This window comes from Neovison vison, chromosome 7, assembly GCF_020171115.1.
Source record: "Neovison vison isolate M4711 chromosome 7, ASM_NN_V1, whole genome shotgun sequence".
NCBI lineage: Eukaryota > Metazoa > Chordata > Mammalia > Carnivora > Mustelidae > Neogale > Neogale vison.
The window spans coordinates 137,823,518-137,848,299 of NC_058097.1; the positions used below are offsets into that span (position 1 = coordinate 137,823,518).

The 24,782-nt window shown below is 38.9% G+C and overlaps 1 protein-coding gene across 2 annotated transcripts in view; it reads right to left on the reverse strand.

The window, feature by feature from the left end:
- CCDC81 (coiled-coil domain containing 81) overlaps window positions 1–24,782 on the reverse strand; it is a 41,310-nt gene that overhangs the window by 14,029 nt on the left and 2,499 nt on the right. Inside the window, exons 2-10 of one of the 2 annotated variants that reach the window (XM_044260709.1) lie at window positions 19,094–19,155; window positions 17,081–17,237; window positions 12,725–12,981; window positions 10,050–10,129; window positions 7,683–7,804; window positions 5,248–5,371; window positions 2,560–2,647; window positions 1,982–2,128; window positions 1,048–1,152 (exon numbers count right to left, since the gene is read on the reverse strand). In XM_044260709.1, the coding sequence (XP_044116644.1) occupies window positions 1,048–1,152; window positions 1,982–2,128; window positions 2,560–2,647; window positions 5,248–5,371; window positions 7,683–7,804; window positions 10,050–10,129; window positions 12,725–12,981; window positions 17,081–17,237; window positions 19,094–19,155 (1,142 nt within the window). Of the gene's footprint in view, window positions 1–1,047; window positions 1,153–1,981; window positions 2,129–2,559; window positions 2,648–5,247; window positions 5,372–7,682; window positions 7,805–10,049; window positions 10,130–12,724; window positions 12,982–17,080; window positions 17,238–19,093; window positions 19,156–24,782 lie in introns of those variants that run through there. The other variant, XM_044260708.1, reaches the window with a different exon arrangement.

A 24,782-nucleotide genomic window follows, 5' to 3' on the forward strand; every position in this document is an offset into this window, starting at 1 on the left:
TTGGTCTTTTTAAGATGTCTGCAGATACATCAAAGAGGATGTATCTTTGTAGGCAAAGTAGGCAGTAGGATGCCTACTAACAAAGTAGGCAGCAATAATCGCAATCTGGAACTTATATGTAAGAAGAGAAAAGAATCAGGCTTGAATCTCAAAAGTATCATGTCTTCTTCCTCCCTCCCTGCTATCCCTCCCTGGAAGGTTCTCCCACCATCCCCTGCTTTACCCAACTCCTTTATACAAGGAAGTCCCGCACATCTCTGGTCTGGGTCAAGTGACTCTTTGCTCACATGCTGCCCTGTTCAAAGATACATCACAGCATTTATGATACCACACTCTTAGCACTTCAAACCTGTCTCCTCCAGTAACCTGAAACCTCTTCCAGGAGGGACCTTGTCTTATTCCTCTTTGTATTCCTAGCCATGAGCATGGAGTCCAATAAATGTTTGGTGATGAATAAAGAAAAGGTATTTTATTAGAGTTATGTCCCGTGTGTCAGACCACCTAGACAGTGGTGTGAAGGGAGAAAGATTCAGCAAAATAAAGGTAGGTGCATAGTTATTGATAACATGAAATCAGTGGTGAGGCAGGTGGCTCACCTCCACAGAAGAGCTGGGTTGTTCAAACTTAACTTGCACCTACAAATCGCAGGAGGATCTTATTCAGATGTAGAGTCCCACTCTGGAGGGAAGGGGCTCCTCAACTCTGCATTTCCAGCAAGCTCCCAGGTCATACTGGCTCTCCAGATCCACGGCTCCTAGGGCATTACTATAGTACACTGCCCCCCACCACCCATCCCAGGGCTTAGCTGAGAATTACTATCATTAACAAGTACCATAGTATCGAACAGAGACTGTACTACAGATGTGAAGAGTCTGGACACAGACGCTGGACAACTCCTGACCCAGAACAAGGCTACAAACTTGTACAACCCACTTTTCACCTCGACCACCTACACTATGGTACAGCCTGCAGCACAGAGAATAGATCCAAACACTCCTGGATGGGGATGGCGCAGGTCTTGGCAACAGAAATTTTGGAAACACTCACATAAAATTCAGGTTTCTCATTCTTGTGGATTCTTATAGCTTCAGCAACTCCAAGGTTGTAGGCAGCATTTTTCTGATTTTGTTCTCTATTAGCCAGACTTCTCATCTTTGAGAAAAAAATCACATATTGACATGGAGCCTTTAAAATTTTAATTCTATTACATTATAATTATCTAACCAAGATAGAACTTGCCTTTTGGAGGCAATGGCACTTTCTGATGTCTTCTTAGATCTATAAAAGTAGGTTGGGGAAGGTTTTTTTTAATTTCCTGTTTTGGAGCTTTAGGCATCACCTCTATGGGAATCATAAGAGGGAATGGAAGATTTCATAAGTAGTTACCTGATACCACAAATGCAAGAAGGAGCAGTAGGGTCAATTATTGGAGACCTCAGAAATCTGGAGAGTGCAAATGTGAACATGCCATTCTCTCTTTCCTTGCTTAGGTAGGCCATGATTTTGAAGGGAAAAGCTTTGATTATGTCTTATTAGAAATCACAATTTAAACCATATCAATCCAGGAATTCTACCTTTAAGATTCAATCCTTGGGGGTGGGGGAGAGGGAGAAATCATCAACAGGTGCAAACATTCAGCTGCTTGGGTGTTCATCCCAGTGTTGCTCATTATTAGTGAAAACTGGATACAACCTACATTTTAATCCTGCGGTAAGTAAATGATCAAATATGTTATAGAACAGACATATTTAAGTTGGTTTGGGGGGATTTTTTTTTTTTTTAAGTAGGCCCTATGCTCAGCTTGGAGCCCAATATGGGGCTTGAACTCACAATCCTGAGATCAAGCCCTGAGCAGAAATCAAGAGTCAGACACCCAACCAACTGAGCCATCCAAGCACCTAATGGAGCATTTTAAATGGCACTTTATAATCACGTTCTACTGTCCCATGTTAAGCACTCTTTAATCAAGGTGCTGAACTACCTGCTGTTTTAAGAGAGCCTCTTGATCCTTCAGGATTTGATACTGCTGAATGAGTCGCTCATCTTCTATCTCTCTCCTCTTCCTTTCCTCACTGTAGCACAATGGGGAATTGCGCTGAGCTCGTTGCAAACACACATAACACATCTCCTACAATACCAGGTTTGAAGACATATTAATTCTTGCCTTTTGCTTTTTGCCTTCACAATCCCTTCATAAGCTCTCCAAAGATTGAGTATTTCAAGCAACATACTTCATAAAAGGATGTATTAATGACAATTAATAAAATGAGATTTGTAGAGAGGGCCCCCAAAATACCCAAGAGGACATACTGAACTCTCATTTGATCAGAAGCATTTATAGCAACGCAAAATTAGAAAGAGATATCCCAACCCTACTTCTGTTAACCCCAGTAGATTTTGACCAGTAGAAAGATTTATTAAAGTCCAATTTGGGGTGCTGAGTACATGAGCTAAATCCATACATTGAAAAAAAGAGCAATTCCCATAATTCTCATTGAGAAACAGAAGTGAGAAAGATTCTGATTGGATTTTTTTGTTGTTGGTTTGAAAACACAGTACCTGTCCTGCCTTATTATGATCCTGGCAGGTGGGGACTGGAGAAAGTTTAGGCTTCATTTCACTTTTCAAACAACCTGGAGATGACAAACTATAAAAACAGTGCAACACTAATTAATGTTTAAAGCAGTCTGACATGAGCAATGACAATTTTAGAAGCAAGTATAAATATGAAAGAAATAAAAATACCTTTTTTTTTTTTGCAAAGAATCTCTATGCGTAGAGGTTAAGAACCCATGCTTCATAGCAAATAAACTTGGGTTTGAATCCCAAGCTTATAAGCTGATGCCATTAGGCAGGCTGAGTCATCTTGCAAAACCTCAGTTACCAATTGTGTGAAACTGGGATAAAATTTATTTATTCTATAAAATGAATTGTGCTTATTATATGCACTGTATTAGGTATGGGAGGTGCAGTGAACAACAAAACATAGGAAAAAAGAAAGAGAAAGAAATCCTGGGCCTAATGGAATTGACCTTCTGATAGGAACTGACATCCTGTTGATAAACAAGATGAATGAATGAATTCAATAGTATGCATGATGGTGATAAATGCCTTGCAGTGCTGGAGGGACAGAATGTATTAAACCATAAGCAGAATCCCCAGGGATGCTCCACCAAGACGACATTTGAATAAGGTGAGAGAGTAACAATAACCAGATATTCCTGCTCCTCAGAAGATAATTTGATACAACCTTCCTAAAAATAATTGCTAACATGTATCAAAGACATGAAAAATGGGCCCATCTCTTATCTCAAAAATTTTAGGTTAAAGTTTTTATCCTATAGGATATTCAAATGTGTGTAGAGACTTCTGTGTAGTTATATTATCCCAGTATTATTTATAATATTTTAAAAACTAAATATCAGCGGAATATACAAAAGCAGACTGGTCAAACAAAAGGTTAAATCACTGAAATAATATGCAATTATTTGTTTATATCCTGAGATATTTAAAGCCATGGGGAAATGTTTACCACTTATTGTGGTAAACAAATCTTCATATGATATGATCTCAGTTGTACTTAAAATGTGTACAGGTTTCAAGTATAAATATATGTATATATTGCATATGCATTAAAATGAAGAATATATACCACAATATTAGCAGAAAGTTTCATCTACTTATGGGGTTATGACTGATTTTTTTTATCTTTTGCTCTTCTCAATTTTTTTAAATTTCTGTGATAAACAGATATTACTTTAATGACCAGCACAAAAAGCATTTTTTGGCCCACACCAATAGGAAGCCTTCATTAATAATCCCTAACAATTAATTACTCTCTCCTCTTTGCAGCTTCCATACTTTCTTCTGTTGTCTTTGTCATGAGTATTACTTCTTCAGCATCAGTCTCCCTAAAAGACTCTTTTATGAAAGCAAGTTTATATGGTCTTTTATATGTTGTATGGCTCTGTATCTTCCGTATCTAGAATAATGTTGGGCATGCAGTGGTGCTCAGTGTCTGTTGGATTGAACTAAATTCCAAAGAACAAGACATTTAATTCTCAATTCTCTTTCATAACAGTGAGATTATTTAAAACAAGTGTGCTGGGGTTCCTGGGTGGCTCAATGGGTTAAGCGTCTGCCTTCAGCTCAGATCATGATCTCAGGGTCCTGGGATGGAGCCCTGCATTGGGCTCTCTGCTCGGCGGGGAGCCTGCTTCCCTCTCTCTCTCTTTGCCTGCTTCTCTGCCTACTTGTGATCTCTGTCTGTCAAATAAATAAACAAAATCTTAAAAAAAAAAAAAAAGTGTGCCTAATGTTTTGAACATGACCTTAGTATCCAAGAAAGTGCATACATCTTACATATATAAGTGCATATATCATACATATGTAAAGTGCATATATCATGCATATGATAGCTGATACACTGTGACACATTAATAAATTCAAAGTTGACAGCACAGTGCAAGGTACATAGTAGATGCTCAATAAATACTTGCATACAGTTGACTGATTGGAGGTCTTAAAAAGTGTCCTCCTCAAAGAGGAAAAAAATATAGAACTCTTTTGATATAAAATTGTTAGAAGACATGGCCATGATGATTTGTAATACATCCATTGATTCAAAGAACATTTATTAAGTGCCAACCATGTTTAGCAAAGCTGCTTTCCAATTTTATCTAAATATGAAACTGTGTCATATTGTAATATCCAAGTACAGGAAACAACAGGGGGAAGCCTGGGTGGCTCAGTCCATTAACCATCTCCCTCCAACTCAGATCACGATCCCAGGGTCCTGGAATCGAGCCCGACATCGAGCTCCTGCTCAGTGGGGAGTCTGCTTCTCCCTCTCCCCCTGCTGCCCCTGCTCGTGAGCTCTCTCACTCTCTCTCTTGCTCTCTCTCTCTCTAACAAATAAATAAATAAAATTTTTTAAAAAGAAAAATAAAAGGAAAGTATTTGTAAATCCACAAAGAGATTTAGATGTTCCCTCCTCTGTGCTATTTTGTTTCCACCTCTGTTACAGCAAGTATCCTACTGAATCAACTAATTATTCTATGTATGTCTGGGTTCCCCAATGGATGGTAAGCCCTGACTATATCTGTTATCTCAATCACCTAGCAGGTAGAATGTACTCAAGAATCCTTGATGAAGGAATGAATGGACATTCATTTTAATGCCCTGCATCAAGATAGAACTCAAAAATACATCTAGTAACATATAACAGGTAAAATACCAACGCATTACCTTTCAGGGTTCATAATCTTCCCGCCACTCCCATTGTGCTCTAACTTGTTCAGCAAGGTGGCGCTTGTCATTTTGGGAGGGGATATGGCTTGTTTATCCCGAAGTCTCTTGGGTGATAAGATCTCTGTAGAATGAATGAAACCAAGTTTCCTTCCAAACTTAAATGGGTAGTTTTATACCTAACTGATTCTTAAAACTCATTATTTTACTAGGAAAAATTTTTATAAAGAAACATTTCTTACCTTAAATTATTGTCCCTTGCCCAGTGTAGTTAAAACAAATTTTTTTGCTGTGTACTTCTTATGTGCAAAGCTGGCTGGTCACGTTAGAAAATGCAAAGAGGCAAGTCTTGGCCCTTAAAGATCTTTCAGTAGATGTATAGACAGTTCCCTTAATGATGGTTCTACTTGGGGCGCCTGGGTGGCTCAGTCGTTAAGCATCTACCTTTGGCTCGGGTCATGATCCCAGTCAAGCCCTGCATCGAGCCCTGCATTAGGCTCCCTGCTCAGCAGGAAGCCTGCTTCTCCCTCTCCCACTCCCTCTGCTTGGGTTCTGTCTCCCGCTGTCTCTCTCTATCAAATAAATAAATAAAATCTTTTAAAAAAATGGTTTGACTTGTGAATTTTTGACTTTATGTTGGTGCAAAAACGATATGCATCCAACAGAAATTGTACTTTGAATTTTGAAGTGTGATCTTCACATATCTAGGGATATGTGGCAGAGTACTCCCTTGGGATGCTGGGCAGAGCAGCAAGATGCATCTGCCAGTCAGCCACACAATAACAGGAGCAAGCAAGCAGTGCATTTACAACTATTCTGTACCCAGACAACCAATCTGTTTTTCACTTTCAGTGGTCAATAAATCACACAAGATATTTAATACTTTATAAAATAGGCTTTGTGTTGGATGATTTTGCCCAACTGTAGGCTAATGTAGGCTAGATGGCACATTTAAGATAGGCTAGCTATACTATTCAGTAGGTTATGTGTATTCATATGATAGTTTCAACATATGATGGGTTAATCTGGATTTAACACGCTCTTAAATAGGGGGAGATCAATAGCTGGGTAGAAAAATAGGAGAAAAAGAAAAAACATGAGAGTTCTCATTTGTTGAGATCTTATTACGAGTCAACAATGCTAAGTTCTTTACATACATTGCATAAATAACAACTCAGGACAATGAAGAAAAATGTCTAAATCCCAAATGATGGTGCCATCTTCAAGGGTCTGCCATGTTCAGAGAAGACAGAAGACACTTCAGAGTCCAGTGATGAAAGAAGTGAGATGTAGAAAGGATGCGGAGAGGTAGGAAGATTGGAAGAGACTGTTCCTCATAGACTTCTTCTCTGAGAAAAACTGTCCATATTCTTCTAACATGTCTTGCCCTTCCCTGCCTTCATGCTTTTGCTTAAATAATAAAAATTTTTAAAAAAAGAATTAAAAAAAAAATAAAAAAGCTTATGTATGCTTAACATACATTATATGTTAATTTAAAAATTTTAATAGTATTTTTTAAAAGAGAAATTATCCTACTTTCTATAATTTTAAAAGTTAAAAAAAAAACAGAAACAGATGTGGAATTCTTTTTTTTTTCTGCAGATTTTTGTTATTTATTTATTTATTTGACAGACAGAGATCACAAGTAGTCAGAGAGGCAGGCAGAGAGATGGGGGGGAGCAGTCTCCCTGCTGAGCAGAGAGCCCGATGTGGGGCTCGATCCCAGGACCCAGGACCCTGAGACCATGACCTGAGCCAAAGGCAGAGGCTTTAACCCACTGAGTCACCCAGGCGCCCCAGATGTGGAATTCTATCAAATGCTTTTCAGAATCTAGATTTGGGTGATTTACTTTTCTTATTGATGAACTGTATAATTTAAATACATTTCCTAATGCCAAACGATCTCTACATTGCTAAAATAAACCCTGTCTGGCTACCATGAAAAAAAATTCTACTTGAAAAAATCCTGAGGCTTATGAGATTTAATTAACATATATAAAATATCAGCATGGTCATAGTATTTAGCAGATATTCTGCAATTATTAGCCATAGCCAATTTACTTTCTTTTGGATTAAGAAATATTTAGATGTTTACCATATATGCTATATAATACAATTACATTTATATAATTTTTGGTAATGTTGTTCTAGAACTTTCTTTTATCTCTAGAATAAAGAAATATAAGTTTTTAGAAATCATATAAACATAGTTTTTCCTCAGATGTTTATGAAAGAGATTATAGGATTTATATAATAAAAATAAGTAACTTTAAAAACAATGATCTAAATAAAAGAATGTATTTGTTAGAAAGAAGAATACAGTGATTGTTCATGAATCTAACTAATTTTATCTGGGGCACAGAAGTCACTAAGAAATATGACTGGACCCAGAAGCAATAAAGCATGACAGATGATGCCCAGAATCATTGGCCTACCTCTGATGCCTTCTTCTTTGTCTGGCCGGTCTTTTAATTTGCACTTCCTTTGTCTATTCTTTCTACCTTCTTCTACAATGGTCTCCATAGGTGGTTTGTTCTCCACCTCCTTGAGCTCAATCCTAGAAATAAGCCACAATGTTTACTGCACTGGACCTGAATAGGTGACCATGTGAACTTTCAATCCTGAGAAGCAAGCCAGCTAGCTCTCTGATTCTGAAGTAAGCCCAATTCCCTCAAGGGGGCAAGTGCTTTGAATTGCTGAGGCTTTCTTTGAGTCTAAGTCTGAGAGCTGACCAAGACCTTCCCCCTCAACACTGGGGGCTCAAAAGCAGCTCTTATACAGATAAATTGTGGGATTTAAGCTTTTGGGTTTAGTTTCAGTGTAAGTTTGTCTGTCTTTTCTAGTTCTATACCAAGATGCCCTTAGGAGTGATACAGTGAGAGGTGGCTATTGGATGGCTTGAGGGCAGATTCATAGCCTGTAGGCAGAGTATGTCTGGAAATAACCATTTCTCTCCTCTTTCTTTCTCCACTCCACATCTCCACCCCTTCCCCAGGCAAAAGTGAGGGACTTACAAAAGCACAGTGGGGGAATGGGTTTGTTAGTTGGTGTGTGTAATTGTAGATTCTCTGTGGTCTCAAGTATGGAGTTCTGGGTTAGAGTGGCAAGCAGGAGAGAAGAGAATGGGGGAGAGGTGGTACTTCCAGTAGACTGAGGGGCCAAACTTCATATAAATACAACGTCTGTAACTGTTTTGACTATTTGAGTCCTCGTGTCCATGTCTAGGCTCTGTGATTAACAGGAGAGTCTGTCAGTCTCTGGTCTTGAATCAATTCAGTTATTTCCTTCTTGGAGTGCTTAAGCCAAAATGTGTCCTAGCAGGGCAGCTGGATTTGCCTTCCCAAATACAATCAAAATAAAATCATTTGAATTCATTGATTTCTTTTTAATGAGTAAGGCAACACGATGCAATGGAAAGGACAGTGCAGCAGTGAGGAGACGTAGTTTTATTTCTGACTTGGCCAGTCAATTGTTTGGCCATTTCATCTACGAGATGAAGGGGTTGGACTAACTCTTCTCTAATGCTTATTCTGGCCCTCATACTGGTTTTGCTGAGGCATATGTCATACAGTCCTTTCATCAGCAATCCAACAAACATAAGAGAATGTCACACACTCAAAAAACCATGAGAAAATAACACTCTGGAAAGCTGGTTGTTATTCCCCAAACTTCCTCCTCCTGAAATGCATAGTAGTCAGTTGGGCAGCAACGAAGATGAAGAACATGATTAAGGGCATGCAATGAGTGAGTGAGAGCCACTCACTGGAAATAAAAGCCATCTCCTGACCCCTGTTCCAGTGTTCTCAATACTGTACCATGTTGTTTCACTCGTTAAAAGGAGGGGGGGGGAAAGAATTAAAATTACAATTAATTTTGTACATCTATAAAATGGATAAAATTATAATACATGCCCTACATCACTGTAGTGAAGATTCAGTACAATAATACTGAGAAAATGCTTAACAGTATCTGACATCTACAATAGTAAGTGTTTCATTGATGACAATTATTATTATTACTATCATTATCATTATTATAATCATGTCAGCAGCAGTCACCAGTAATGCCCACAGCACGCTTGAGATAAAGTTGTTCCTTTATTCTACCTGTCTCTCCTACAGCTTGAGGGGTAAAAATCAGAGTGTAGACAGGAGGTGGGCTACACTGCAGAAAGAGGAAGCTAGGTCGGAGAAAGTGATAGAAGGTAGAAGAAAGCGCCGCAGCTGAGAAGAATTGTACTTCTATTGCGGGGACTAAAGGTGATGGGAGGTAGTATCAGAATTTCCAGGGAACTACGAGTAGTTTAAAAAATGAATAGTCCATATGGACCTAGAAGGTACAATACTAAATAAAATAAGTCAGACAGAGAAAGACAAATACCATATCATTCCACTCATATGTGGAACTTAGGAGTTCCACAGACAAAGAAAATAAGAGGCAAAAAAAAAGGAAGATTCTTAAATACAGAGCATAAACTGGTGGTTTCCAGAGGGGAGGTGGATGGGGGGGTCGTGAGATAAAGAAGGTGAAGAGTCTAGTTGTTGTGATGAGCACCAAGTGGTATTTAGAATTGCTGAAACCTCAGGAAAAAAAATAATATAAAATAAAAAAGAAATAGTCTGTGCATTGTTTTCTATCTCAGCTATGGAAAGTATGCATAAAAGTCTTCTTTGCTGGAGCACTGAGAGGGAAAGAACCCTGAAAGCAGCATGAGCTAGAGAAGGTGAGAAACACAACCCAGTCACATTAATACGTCAACAAGGATTGCTGTCCTGGAGGATCCTGTGGAGCAAAGCACTGACCTTGGAAATGCAAGCACGCTGTTGGGTCGCTTCCCCGAGATCTCTCTGCCAGACAACACGGAGTCCACAGTGCCAGGCCTCTGAAGGACAGAGACAGAAAAGGCTTACACCAGGACACACACACATCTAAGCTACCGGCCGTCTCACAGGCAAGGCTACCCTGGTACTCTCTATTGTTACTTTTTTGAGTGCTTAAAGTCTAGAGCTTAGAAAGCCAATGAGGAATTATTTCACTTACCACCCAGGTGGTCCTATACCAACGTCACTGATGCTGCCTTTTCTCAAACCATCGCCTCTTTGGAAATTGCCTTCGGAGTTTATGGCTTCCTTTACACATCATGGAGAGGAGAGCCAACTTAATAAAAAAAAACTATCAGGAAAATGAACAAGCAAGCTAATTTCATGCTTGACCCAAATAACTCTAAAGTTGGGTGGTTAAGAGAAGAGCTTGAAGTTGGTGGGTTCATATTCACATCTCCATATTGTTAAAGTAATGTAGCCTTAGACCCTGGGCATATGGGGCTAACAATGGGCTCTAATTCACGGGATTTGGGGGTACTGCATGTAAGTGGCTGGCACAGGGTCAGCAGTCAACAAATAGCAGATATTATCATTATTATTACATTAGGTGGTTATCACATTATATATTATACTAGTATAGAATAATATACAAAATTATTTGGGGATTAATGACACAGTTTACAAAAGGCTTGAAAGGCATTTCCAAAAAGAGGTTTTAAATATGTCTCCACCAAAAGCAGCATCATTGAAATAAACCCCACAGCTTCCTAAGAGAACCATTCTGCAGGACAGCACTCGGGTTTAAGTTCTGGGACATTTGGGGGGAAAACAATCACTCTCACCACTTTACAGCAAGTTCCCAAAATGTGTTTTATAGATGTTAACAAGTATTGGATTAACCTAAAGTTCCATGATTCATGATTCAGGCAGTTAAAGTGGCTTCTCTGTAGCCGGACTTCTCAGACCCTTGAACAGGCCCGTGTGCTTTGTGCTTCTGTGTGTGAGGTTGATACAGGTAGCAGTCCTCCATGGGCTTTGGCCTCCAGGTCCTCCTTTCATAGGATCTTTCTCAGGACTACTTTCTGGAAAACGCTCCTTAAAAGTTATGTCTCAGAGTACAGCAGGCCAATTAAAATGCTGTCCTCTCTTAGAAATGCATTATTAAAGCTACAGAGTTCCCTAGTATCCCTGAAGACTAGAGATGGGTGAGTGCTTTGGCCTTGTTTCTGGTGGGTTTTCATGGAAAAAGAGGGTTATACCTTTGTGTGTTTCCACTTTACACACACAGGGTCGGCACCTCTCTTTAAGATCCTGCATGAAACCAGATTGTGGAGAAAACACCAATAGCCTCATTTTGCACAACTCTTAAAGTCCCTATAACAGAGCTCCATGAGAGAATAAATTAAAGGGCAGAATTTGACCATATTTATAGAATTTCATTTTATAGCCTTTTCACTTAAAAATCAGTCTTTATTCTGTGGGACACAGGATTATCTAATATTCTATGATAATCTAATTCACTTATACCAGCTTTGTTGGTTCCCAGAGGTGAACCTAGGGCATATTAAGCATCCATTTAGTCCCACTGATTGACTAGTTCACCAGCTCCTTAATTTCTGCTACGTCCAACTCAGCATGAAGATCATACCAGTTACTGAACAGTTAACAACGATGGAGTCATTTAGAAATTTGTTCCACAATGGCAAATTAAAAGCTAAAGAGAGGGGCACCTAGGTGACTCAGTGGGTTTAGCCTCTGCCTCCGGCTCAGGTCACAATCCTGGGGTCCTGGGATCGAGCCCCATGTCGGGCTCCCTGCTCAGCGGGGAGCCTGCTTCCCCCTCTCTCTGCCTGCCTCTCTGCCTACTTGTGATCTCTCTGTGTCAAATAAATAAAATCTTTTTTAAAAAAGTTAAAGATACATTTCCATGACTCAATTCCCTGTAGGTTCTCATTAAAAAGCTATAACCAGAAGAAAGAAAAAAAATAGAATGATTATAAAATCTGGTTCTACCACTTAATAGCACCCTGACTTCAGTCTCCCCACATAACCTGACCTCCATTTTTCTCATTTATAAAACCAGGATGATAATAATGCCAGTTTGATAAAGTTTTGAACCACAAGTGAAATAATACATGTGGAAGAATTGTTAATCTATAAGGTACTATAAAACATTTAGAATTATGAGTGTTTCTATTACTATTTATATTTTTCAATTGGCATTGACTCAAAACTTATTTTAAAGTTTCTTTGTCCTTCTAAACTTTGTCAAAGAATTAGTCATCTATAAACAAGGACTTCTTCTTACTTGGGGTAAGTGCCATTTAAAAGATGCCAACCTGAATTTTTCTTTTTTTTTTCCTTAAAGATGGATTTATTTATTTAAGAGAGAGACTGTGTGCATGAAAACTGGAGGAAAAGCAGAGGGAGAGTGAGAGAGAGAATCTCAAAGACTCCCTAATGAGCATAGAGCCCAATGTGGGACTCAGTCTCATGGCCCTGAGATCATGACCTAAGTGGATATCAAGGGTCGGTAACTTAACTGACTGAACCACCCAGGCACAACTCCACTTGAATTTTTCTTAATAATGACACACACTTAATTCAAAGCTATGATTGGGAGAGGGGTTTGGAGAAGGAAAACATTAATTTACATTTGCTAGGGCTTTTGCCAAAGTCCCACTTCCATCCATAGAACAAAGGAAGTCCTTATAAAATCTCATCTTCACTTTGTTGCCTTTAATCACAAGGACCCCGATTCCTTTGAAAGTAAATTCCACATTTCGTTTGATGGAAATGGATCGTGATAAAAAAAGCAATGTCTCCTTCACACATCCTTCCACTGTATCCCTGCTAAATGGACCCTCCAGGGATATCATGACAAAATTAAGTGGAACAACTGGAATATCACCTAGAGGAGTAAAAGACAGGGTGGGGGGGAGTAGAAATTACAACAAGAATATATCATATACACTCACAAATAATTACTTGATTCTCAGTACTCAAAAATAGACTTGTCCATGTGAACCCCTTAGTTGTACCCTATCAATAGACAGTAATAGGCACAATTTTCCCTAAAAGTATATTTTTTTCTCAGAATAAGAACAATTAGCTTTCTAAGCAGTACTGTAGACAAGCTTTTGATTTTATCTTGGAGACACAGTAATAACTAACTTCATCGCTTCATCAGAGGCTTTTCTAAAGTTGTCAGCCTTCTCTCAGGACATACTCTAGCAATATTTGCAGATCTCCTCCAGTTATCACACCATTTTGAAATGTTTATAAATATCTATAAATGCCAAGTGTTTAAAAAATTTAAAATTTAAGAAAAAAAGAGAAGGAAGGAAACAAATAACCCAACAAATGAACAAATGAACAAAAAGCTATGAGCCTGATGCAAAAAAAAAGAAAAAAATAATAATTAAAATTTAAAAATAAAATTAAAAAATATAAAGAAATTTTTAAAAAATGCCAAGTGTTTTGAAAAGATAGTCATCTTCAGTAGACATTACCTTCAAATGAAAGTTTGTCTTATCAGAGAGCATCAGACTGGATAACTTGCTTTTCCTCCCTAATAAGTCCATAAATGATACTGCAGAGGAATATGGTTATAGCTAGCATAAAAATAAGCACAGGGTCTGTTCCACTAGAACAACAGTCAGAAAAGGGGGTAAATAACAAAGATGATCAAGATGATAAATCCAAAAAGAGGCAAGAAACAAGATCCACTAACAGAGGAACAGGATAGGAGTAAGATAAGAACATTCTAAACATTCATTCAGCAAGCATTACTTTACAGCTTTTCTGTCTGATAGTGCTGGCTGATGAGGATTAATATAACTACGAGACATATATCAGCCCATAGTCTTCTGCACAACTTAATGGTGCTTCTATACAACCACCCTCTATTTTACTTTTTATTTTTTGTAAAGATCTTAAAAGAAAAGGCTCTGATGCCTGCCTCTAGATTGTCCCCTCCCATTCATCCCATGCTTCTCTTCAATCTATCTTCCAGTCCACTTATCTCAGTAAGGACAGTATCAACTCAGGATGGACAAGCTGGTGGATAGATTGTAAATCTTACTCTCATGACCTCTCTGTAACTTCCGTTGGCCATGCTCTCTCTTGCTCTTGTATCCATGGCACCATTCTTGGTTCTCCAATTTCCTCTTCCTTGGTCTCCATTGCTGTTTCCTTCTTCTTCTACTTCTGGTAAGATGGTGTTTTATTGGGGTGTGTGTGTGTGTGTGTGTGTGTTTTAAACAAGACTTTGTCCTTGTCTGTCTCTTCCCCTTATTTCAAACCTCTCCTAGGTAAATTAATCCAAATCTTGACCTCTAGATTCCATCCCTATCCTAAGCTCTGGAATTCTCTCTACCTAAGTATCCCTACAGGAATTTCAAATTTAACATCTCCAAAAGTGAACTCATTATTTTTCCTGCCATCCCAACCTGCCTGTCCCTTCATTCCCTGTGACACTAATGACAAGAACATATATCTATTTTCCAAGAAATCTGAGTCATGCTAAATACCTCCCTGCTTCTTGCTACCTACCACTCTCAACTGGCAGCCAAATCCCATCAGTTCTCCATATAAAATATGTCATGAACTGACTCCTTCATCTTCCTCCCGATTGCCAATGCCTTCATTCAGGTTTCTATCATATTTCACCAAACTACGGTAATTAAAGATTTTACTTATTTATTTATTTGAGAGAAAAACAGAGACAAAGCACGAGCAGGGGGGAGGGGGAGAGGGAGAGGGAGAAGCAGACTCCCTGCTGAGCAGAGAGCCCCATGTGGGACTCAATCCCAGAACCCTGGGATCACGACCCGAGCAGAAGGCAGACACTTAACCACTGAGCCACCCAGGTGCCCCCAAACTACTGTAATTAAAAAAACTGTTTCCTAAACTAAAAACTGGATTAGTGCATTCAAGTCTCGCTCAAAAACTTTCAATGACTCCTCATTGTCTATAGGATGAATTCTGAAGTCCTTACCATACTGCTAAAGTCCCCTCACAATTTGACCACTACCAACCATTTTTGTCTTACCTCCCTCCACTTGCCTCCACAATCATAGGCCCTGGCCACACAGAACTACCCATTACTCCTTTCATAGGCTTTACTCCTTCTCTTATTCTTGAGTCATTCACACTGTTCCCGAAATATTTTCCATAGCTTCTCTGCCAGCAAAGTCCTATCATCCTTTAAGACGTCCCATACATGTCATCTTCCTAACTCTCCCCGAGCAAAGTTGGGCATGCTCACCTCTCAGCTCCCCTAACATTTGATCCAGTTCTCATCAATGCCGCTTGCACAGCATTTAGTCATGTTGCAACATTTGCTTTCATATTTATTTCCCATGATAAATTCTGAGCTCTTCAAAGGAAGGATTATGTCTTGACAATCTTTAAGACTCACTGTATAATGTTTAGTTACGTAGTTAATGAGGAAGAATCATAACCCCAAAGGTAAACTCTAGACAGAACTGTTTTTGTGAATTAATTCAAGCATATATATTTAATTCTGAAATTTCTTCAAACTTGTAAAAAAATAATTAATTCTGCAATCTTGTTTAAAAAAAACTACAGATCTCACGAAACAAACTGTGGGTTGCTGGGGGGAGGGGGTTGGGAGAAGGGGGTTAGGGTTATGGACATTGGGGAGGGTATGTGCTTTTGGGTAAATTGGAAGGGGAGGCGAACCATGAGAGACTATGGACTCTGAAAAACAATCTGAGGGGTTTGAAGTGGCGGGGGGGTGGGAGGTTGGGGTACCAGGTGGTGGGTATTATAGAGGGCACGGCTTGCATGGAGCACTGGGTGTGGTGAAAAAATAATGAATACTGTTTTTCTGAAAATAAATAAATTGGAAAAAAAACTACAGATCTAAACTACTTTTTTGCAGTATACTATGATGGTAAACTAATTCTAAGGAGCAAATGTTTTTGTCAAAAAAAAAAAAGGTTGGCTATCTTTTCACTTTGCTAGGTTTTTGATGAATTAGGATATTATATGTCCATAAAACTCAGGTAAAAATGTCTGAACAGTCCATCACATCTACCATATAGATTATATGCATAACTAAGTATAATTTGTTGCTATTTGTTTTTCCAATCTTTCCTTTTCAGTGGGAAGTTTGTCTGAAAATTAACTTTCAGGGAAGTTCACAAAAGGCAAGTTTTAGCCTTTTTACCTGCTGACTTCGAGGGTAGACTCTTTCTCTTTGTCCATCTATCAGTCTGATGCAGGAGCCAATAGTAAGGAAGATCAAAAGGAACACAGCCCAGAAATCAGGAAGGAAGACCCCAAAGGCCCCTAAGGAGCCAGAGCAGGCATCACTAAGTCCACACACCAAAGCTGGAGTGTAAGCAAGCATCCTGTGTCAGGTGGCATGCCTGTTTTGCCTACCACTGTATTTCAAGGTCCTAGAACAAGGCCTGATACATAGTTGGCCCTCAGTAAATATCTGTGGTAAGAGGGAAGAAAGGAAGGCGGGGGAAGGAGGGAGGGAGGAAGGAAGGAAGATTTTAGGGTGTGAGAGGTATACAAGGTGTTCATCTATGGAATTATTAACCTCACTTTTAAATTTTAATAATTTAGATTATGTATGATAGAAACAGTTAGAGGTCTTTTTTCATAGCTAACATGGACTATAATTCTAACCAGAGACCCTAATTAACTTTTTAAATAGCCACTTTTAACTTCTTAGAGCCTAAAAAAATTAATAAAGTCTGCACAACTCTGTAATGTGGCATTTATATAAATTTGCATTGACGTCACTTCAAGTCTTCCCAGGCCTGCCTCTTAAGCTACTGAGGTTTGAAACCGCCTGCAGGAAAACTGTCTATTATTTCCTGTGTTGTCCCCCACCCCCAAAGGTTCCACATGAAAACTGAGCTCCTCAAATCAGAAACCCATAAGGTAGCAAGTGAACACACTTTGCCCTTTCATTTTCATCCCCAGGCCAATTACTTTCTGAGAACGTCTTAAATGTTGAAGAAGTTTACCAGGAATATATATTTTGTTTTGCTTGAGTCCATGAATCTGCACTAACTTCTCGGCCATGATAAACATGGGTCTCTGAATCAGAATAAACTTGTTGTTTCCCACTTCCAGTTTTTGTCTCATGAAAGTGAAAGTTCCAAGTCCTGGAATCTGAACCCCCTGCAAGAAAAAAGGAAGGGGAAAAAAAAAAGAGCAACAATCAGAAAAATAACCCTTAGTACCATTATCCAAAAAAACATGGAAAGAATTAACCATTAAATAGTCAATGATCTCTACAATCTCCTACAACTATAGCACGTTATGACTTTAAGTTTTCATATAAATATAAATGTAATACATTGATATCCAATCCTTCCAACATCAGATCTCCCATCTCCATTATCATTCAAAGGCTGTGAGGACTAAGAAAACTTGTATGGATGCCATTGCTAATTTTAACCTATATTTAAGAGTCCTCTTGTCCAGGGTACCTAAGTGGCTCAGTTAAAAGTCTGCCTTTGGCCCAGGTCATGACCCCAGGGTCCTCCAATGGAACCCCCCGTGGGGCTCCCCACTCATCAAGGAGTCTTCTTCTGCCTCTCCATCTGCCTCTCCATCCCCCTCACACACCTCCACTCACACCCACTCTCTCTCTCTCTCTCTGATAGGAGGAATTTGAGAGGCAGAGCCCGGGGGCTTGAGGGTAGGGAAGGAAAAAATGAAACAAGATGGGATTGGAAGGGAGACAAACCATAAGAGACTCTTAATCTCACAAAACAAACTGAGGGTTGCTGGAGGACGGGGTAGGGAGACGGTGGTTGGGTTATGGACGTTGGGGAGGGTATATGATATGGTGAGTGCTGTGAAATGTGTAAGCCTGACGATTCACAGACCTGTACCTCCTGGGACAAATAATACATTATATATTAATTAAAATAATTAATTAAAAAAAATTAAAGATTCCTCTTGTCCTAAATTGTGTGAAATTCCAAATTTTAATCATTTGCCATTAGAAAGAGGTAATTTAAGAGGCCATAAGAATCTCTGCTTTCCCATTCCATCTTTTAGGTTTTGTCTCTCATTTAAAATCAGACAATCCAGCATCCTAGGCATATGCTGCAGTGGAATGATCTTGGCTGCTAGGTAGAAGCAAATGCTTTTGGCTCTCAAACTGGGTCTCTGTCTCCCTGAAAATATCATACCTCAAGGGTTACAAATGCCTACATACACCATGAAAGAATACAGGGGAGTGACGGTAGCCAACCAGAAACTGCAGTGGCTAGAAAGTACAAATCCCATCCAAAGGCTAGAGCCCATTTTTGGCTCCAGTGAAATGTCAGCACACAGGCATGGAAAAACTGGTATTGTTAAGTCTGCTGATTTTTCAAGAAAAGAGAGAACAGTTGCAAAACTTTATATAAACTCTCCAAATTTTAGGTGGTGATGACTAATTCAAATTATCAGAACAAACAAAAGTTTGAAGGATGAATTCGGCCCAAGGGCTGCCATATTGAGACCTCTGAGTAGCATATAAATGATCCACAACTTCCCAACCCCCCCCTCCAAACTTCTCAAAGTTCTGACCAGTTCTACGGCATCCAAACTCAAGGCAGGCCAAGATTTCTCATTTTGGGCAAGTTGAGTTCAGTCCCTCACTGTCTCCTTGTATTTCAATGAAAAGCCGTTCCCTGCAAGGAGGCAAGACAGGAAGCAATATATCCTTCTATAGATATGCCAGGAACTATCTGGTCACAGATAAATAGAATTCATCTAGTTCCTCTCCACATAGCCAGATTAGTCAGTGCTTGGTATGACTAGAAGAGTAGAACTTTTAAAAACTCATTACCTAAGAATAAAATCCATGTTTGTTAAATCTACTATCCATAAGTCAAAGTGGGAGCATCATAAAATCACAAGACTGAAAGTGAAATTAGGATGGCTGTAAAGTCTGCTATCTTGCTCACAGAAAAATTATACAAGACTAAGAAGGAAAGATCCTTTGGACTCTTGCATTAAACTTAAAGTTTAAATCCTACCTTGTGCAGGGATAGCTGCCGTTCCACAAATTCTGACACATTTGCCCATATAGCAGAGACTTCTGAAATTCAAAGGAAATAAAAAATAATTTATTTAAGCATTCATGTGATAGTATCTGGTGCTAGTATATAAAAGTAAATATGAAATGCAGAATCAAATAATAGTAATTCCCAATTAATTTAGAATTGGAAGAAAGTAAGGTCATTCCTCAAAGTTAATTTTCCTAATAGCTAAAGCTCCCCCTTCTAAGTTCCAAAAATGTGCTTAATAATAATAATAATACAATAAACTTTTGAGTAAAATCTTTCTAAGATAAAGGGAACTCTATCACACACTTCTTTTTAATTCTATAAAGGAAATTCTATAAATTCTGTAAAAGTGTGACAGAGTTCCTTTTATTCTATAAATAGAGCTAGCCAAGTATAATCTAGACTTTTTTTAAGTTTTTATTTAGGGGCGCCTGGGTGGCCCAGTGGGTTAAGCCTCTGCCTTGGGCTCAGGTCATGATCTCAGGGTCCTGGGATAGAACCCTGCATCGGGCTCTCTGCTCGGCGGGGATCCTGCTTTCCCCCTCTGTCTGCCTATTGGTGACCTCTCTCTCTCTCTCTCTCTCCCTTTCTCTGTCAAATAAATAAATAAATAAATATCTTTTAAAAAATAATAAAGTTTTTATTTAAATTCCAGTTAGTTAACATATAGTGTAATGTTAGTTTCTGGTGTACAATTTAGTGATTCAACACTTCCCTACAACACCCGGTGCTCATCACAAGTTCACCCCCTTATCTCCATCACCTATTTCACCCTCTCCTTGTTTTGATGACATTCAAAAAGCATTTATGGAGTGTCTACTCTGTGCCATCTGATAAACTTTCATTCGTATGGCATCCTATAACACAGAAATAAAGCCAAGCACCACTGAGGCATGAGAGGCTGTTGTCTATATATTAAGTGTCCCTATACTTCTGTTTTGCTTAATTCTTTTGGAGGGTGGGGAGTAATCCCAAATGGGGATGTGTGTGTGTGTGCGTGCGCGCATGTGATCTTTCTGCACAACCCTGCCCAGACAATAAACTCCATGACAGCAGGGACCTAAGTTCTTTGGTGCACTGGGTCTTTGTGTACCATCAACAGTGAGTAGCATGCAGTAGCCTTCCATATTTTTTAAATGTCTTATGCCCAGGGGTGCCTGGGTGGCTCAGTGGGTTAATCCTCTGCCTTCAGCTCAGGTCATGGTCTCAGGGTCCTGGGATGGAGCCCCACACCGGGCTCTCTTCTCAGCAGGGAGCCTGCTTCCCCTTTCTCTCTGCCTGCCTCTCTGCCTACTTGTGATCTCTCTGTCTGTCAAATAAATAAAATAAAATCTTTAAATGTCTTATGCCCATAAAACATCATTACTAAACCTATAAAAATACACGTTCTTTTTTAATTGAGATTCAATTGACACATAATATTATACTAGTTTCAAGTGTACAACATTATTTGATATATGTCTATACTGCAAAATCATCACCATGTTTTTGCTTAATTTTTGACTTGCTTTTCATTCTCATTTGTTACTCTTAAGACAACAAGCTGTCACCGCTTTGCTGCGAGGGCTCTGCAGACCTCCTGCCTAATCCTAATTTACTGCTTCAAATGTACCTAATTTACTGTAACAAATATACCAATATTATCTCTAAAACAATAATTTTTAACAACCGAACTTAGGGGAGGGACCCAAGGTCTTGAATCAGTGTGTAGACTTCTCCTTATCTGCTCTGAATGATCAGAGAGAGGTCTTCTATGTTTTTCTTGTTCTGAGATATGTTCCCTCCCCAAAAAATGTGGCAGAAAAATAAGTAGTTGCCAATAACTAGTGTTAAATATGGGATATGAGGTTATGCTCTAGGTATAACCAATATTTAGAAATACAGCGACTTGGCAGCGGCCACGGTACAGGATGGACTTCGCTGGCTTGTGTACCTCATTCTGCTTCCTCTGCAACCAAGTCTGACAGCCCCGACAGGACTTAGAGAGAGAAATTCAGTAAGTTGAAATTGAAGAAGGCAGAAACACAGAAGAAAAATCCACTGCCTTCAAGAGAAACAACTGAACAGGAGAAGCAAGCAGGGAATCTTAATGAGGCGTGTGCAGCTGATATGCACGGCACGTTCCACAGCATTGCTTTCTTACTTCTTTTCAGCTGTTTAACTTTGTCAGAGGCAAACACACTGGATCAAGTTTAAATGGCTGTGCTGCCCCTTTTCACATCAAAGAATCAAGAACTACTGACAGCGAAAGCTGCGCTTGCCTCTCCCATCTGCCTGTCTGGCTGGCAGGCAAGGAAAAGAACTTGGATGTTGGTGAAGGAAGAAGCTGGGTGGGAAAACAGTGAAATCTAGAGTAAAAAATGCAGCTGGTTCAAGGTGTCCTGCAGTCTGTAAAATGCAGTTTAATCAGAGTGCCATTTTTTTGTTCAACAATTTTAATCATGGAAATGCACAATTTTTAAATACGCAAATTAAAAATTTTAAACCTGGAAAAGAAAAAGAAATACAGAAAATTAAGTCTGTGTTGACATCTCTATTCCAAACCCAATGATGTGTATTAAAGATACTTTCCAGGGGACCCCGAGTGACTAAGTTGGTTGAGCATCTGACTCTCAATTTCAGCTCCAGTCAAGATCTCATGGTTGTGGGATCCAGCCCCTTGTTGGGTTCTGCGCTCAGATTCTTTCTCCTTCTGCCCCTCCCCCAGCGTGTGCATGCGTGCTCTCTCAAGTAAATAAATAAAATCTTAAAAAAAAAAAAAAGATACTTTTCATTGAGGAACTCTTTGCAAATCAAGAGTGTTATATTTAATTCTCAAAATAAAAGATCAAGAACAGTACATTTACCAGGTTGCCACTTTAGGATATGGACACAGTTGGTGATAAAAGACCAATTCTCTTTCCACTTTGGAAACTGCTTGATTTATTGCTATACCTTTTATTACTTTTTTTCCTTTTTAAAAATTTAAATTCAATTAAAAAAATAAAAAATAAAAATTAAAAATTAAAAAAAATTTAAAAAATTTAAATTCAATTAATTAACATATAATGGATTATTTGTCTCAGGGGTACTGGTCTGTGATTCATCAGTCTTGTGTAATACTCAGTGCTCATTCCATCACATGTCCTCAATGTCCATCCCCCAGTTACCCTCTCCCTCCACCTGCCCCCGCTCCAGCAACCCTCAGTTCATTTCCTATGATTAAGAGTCTCTCATGGTTTATCTCCCTCTCTGGTTTCATCTTGTTTCATTTTTCCTCTCTTCCCCTACAATCCTCTGCTTTGTTTCTTAAATTCCACATATCAGTGAGCTTATATGATAATTGATTTTCTCTGATTGGACATATTTTGCTTAGCATAATATACAACTTTTATTTCTAATGGCTTAAACCACTAGCTAAAGCAGGGAAATTGCAATCTTGTAATTCTAATATATCAGGGTTATAAGTATTTTAATTAATATGCCAGAGGAGGACTAGGTTAGGCAATGAGAAGTAGTAGTGATTCTCATCGGCATCGGGGAACAAGCTGGGTGATGGAAATTCACTCACCCACGAAGAAAACTAGGGTTGCATGCTACAGCGAGCCAAGTGACAAGATCATAACCAAGTTTTCCCTCTACTCTGCTCCATCCTACTGTGTTCCTCACTCTTGCCCACCACCATAGACAAAAGAATTCTACTTCTGGCAGCTAAGAACTAAGAAGGTCTTTCAGCCAATCCCAATTGTATGCTGAATTAAAATTTTCATCATGACCAAAAACGTCATTACTTTACTAACAAGACAGAATCTTCATAATACCCAGATTTACAGGAGACCTTTCAGAGTTTTTAAGTCAGAACTATTAAGTATTTCACCTAGACTCATGATATGCAGCTCAAATTTCAGGAAAACAATCTATACCAAAAGGAAATGATTTAATTAGAGCCTGGAGAATCTATATAGCTTGCAACCAAACTAATGAAAAGACTTGACCAAGCTTAACTGGAAATTTGAGGATCACTTTTCTTCATTTGGATGGTATATTCAAGTCATGTCGTTTTACGCTATACAATCTAATGGGCAAAGTTACGCAAAGCAGAGTTTATAATTTGAAACTGAAATTTGCTATTTTTTAAAATTTTATTTATTTATTTTACAGAGATCACAAGTAGGCAGAGAGGCAGGCAGAGAGAGAGGGGGAAGCAGGCTCCCCGCTGAGCAGAGAGCCCAATGCGGGGCTCGTTCCCAGGACCCTGAGATCATGACCGGAGCCGAAGGCAGAGGCTTAACCCACTGAGCCACCCAGGCGCCCCTGAAATTTGCTATTTCTTACTGAAGAAAAGAGAAAGCTGGCACATCATTCCCTTTAGGAAGCTTTAGGGTCCTGCCCTTCAGCTGGAATAGGTAGATTCGAATATCCTACAAACTATGATTTTTAACTTTGATTTTTCTGGCATCCCAAAATCAGAGAGGGCATCCCTTAATCTCAAAACAAAAAGAATTGTAATCCAGTCTATGAAGCAAGTTAACGAATATGCTATTTTTATATTTTAGAGAAAGCTGGGGTAATTATTTATTTTAATCAAATACTGAAATCCCAGAATCATTATTATAAAGAAATAATCCCTGGACGTACCTTCTATACTCAGTTCAACCATCATTTGACTTCAAATTCTAAACATTTTATGCATTCAAAACCATATTTTTAAACACAGTGCCAAGAAGCAGGAATTCTCTGTTTTATATATGATCATTATAAAAAATAACTGTGTCCATTATGTAAATTATAGAATAATATATGCTAGAAATAGATATTAATACCAAATATAAAAGATAAGCTCCCTGGCTTCATAAGACATCTTCTAAAATTAAAATATTGACACACAAACAAAGCAAAATATTCAAACTGATCTAAACAAAGAAACATATTCCCAGAGCAAAGTGTAGTGAAAAGATCAGCATGTCCCACTGCGGACCTACAGCCTTTCTGCCTCCGAAGATTGCTAGCCATTTAGTCTTCACAAGTTTGATTCAGTTCATATCCATAAAACGATGACAGGACCTTCGAAGTACCATAACTACGTAATACTAAACTTCAGTGAAACATATGGAACCAACAGGACTTAATATGAAAAAATCAATTTTTTTGTTTTCCTGAAATTGGAATTTTATCCGTATCTCCTTCACAATGGGTCATTTGTGAATGTTAATCAGTAGTTATTTGACTTCTATTTCTGTCCTTCAACCAATAAATTTCTTGCTGAGGTCACCAATGGTCTCCTTGTCAACAGATTAAATAGATATGTTTAATTTTCACCTCTCTGACCCCTCAGTCATATTTAACACTGATGACCACTCTGTCCTCCTTTAAACACCTCTCCTGTTAGCTTTTGTGACAACTACTGTCTCCTGGGTTTTCTTCCTACCTGTACAACCATATTCTCTCATTCTCCTTCGAACGTTCACCTTCCTCAACTTAGCCATTAAATGCTGGAATTTTGGGGCACCTGGGTGGCTCAGTTGGTTAAGCATCTGCCTTCAGCTCAGGCCATACCCCAGGGTCCTGGGATCAAGTCCCGCATGGGGGCCCCTGTTAAGCAAGAAGTCTGCTTCTCCCTCTCCCTCTGCCCCTCTCCTCCCCTCCCACACTGCTCATGCTGTCTCTCTCAAATGGATAA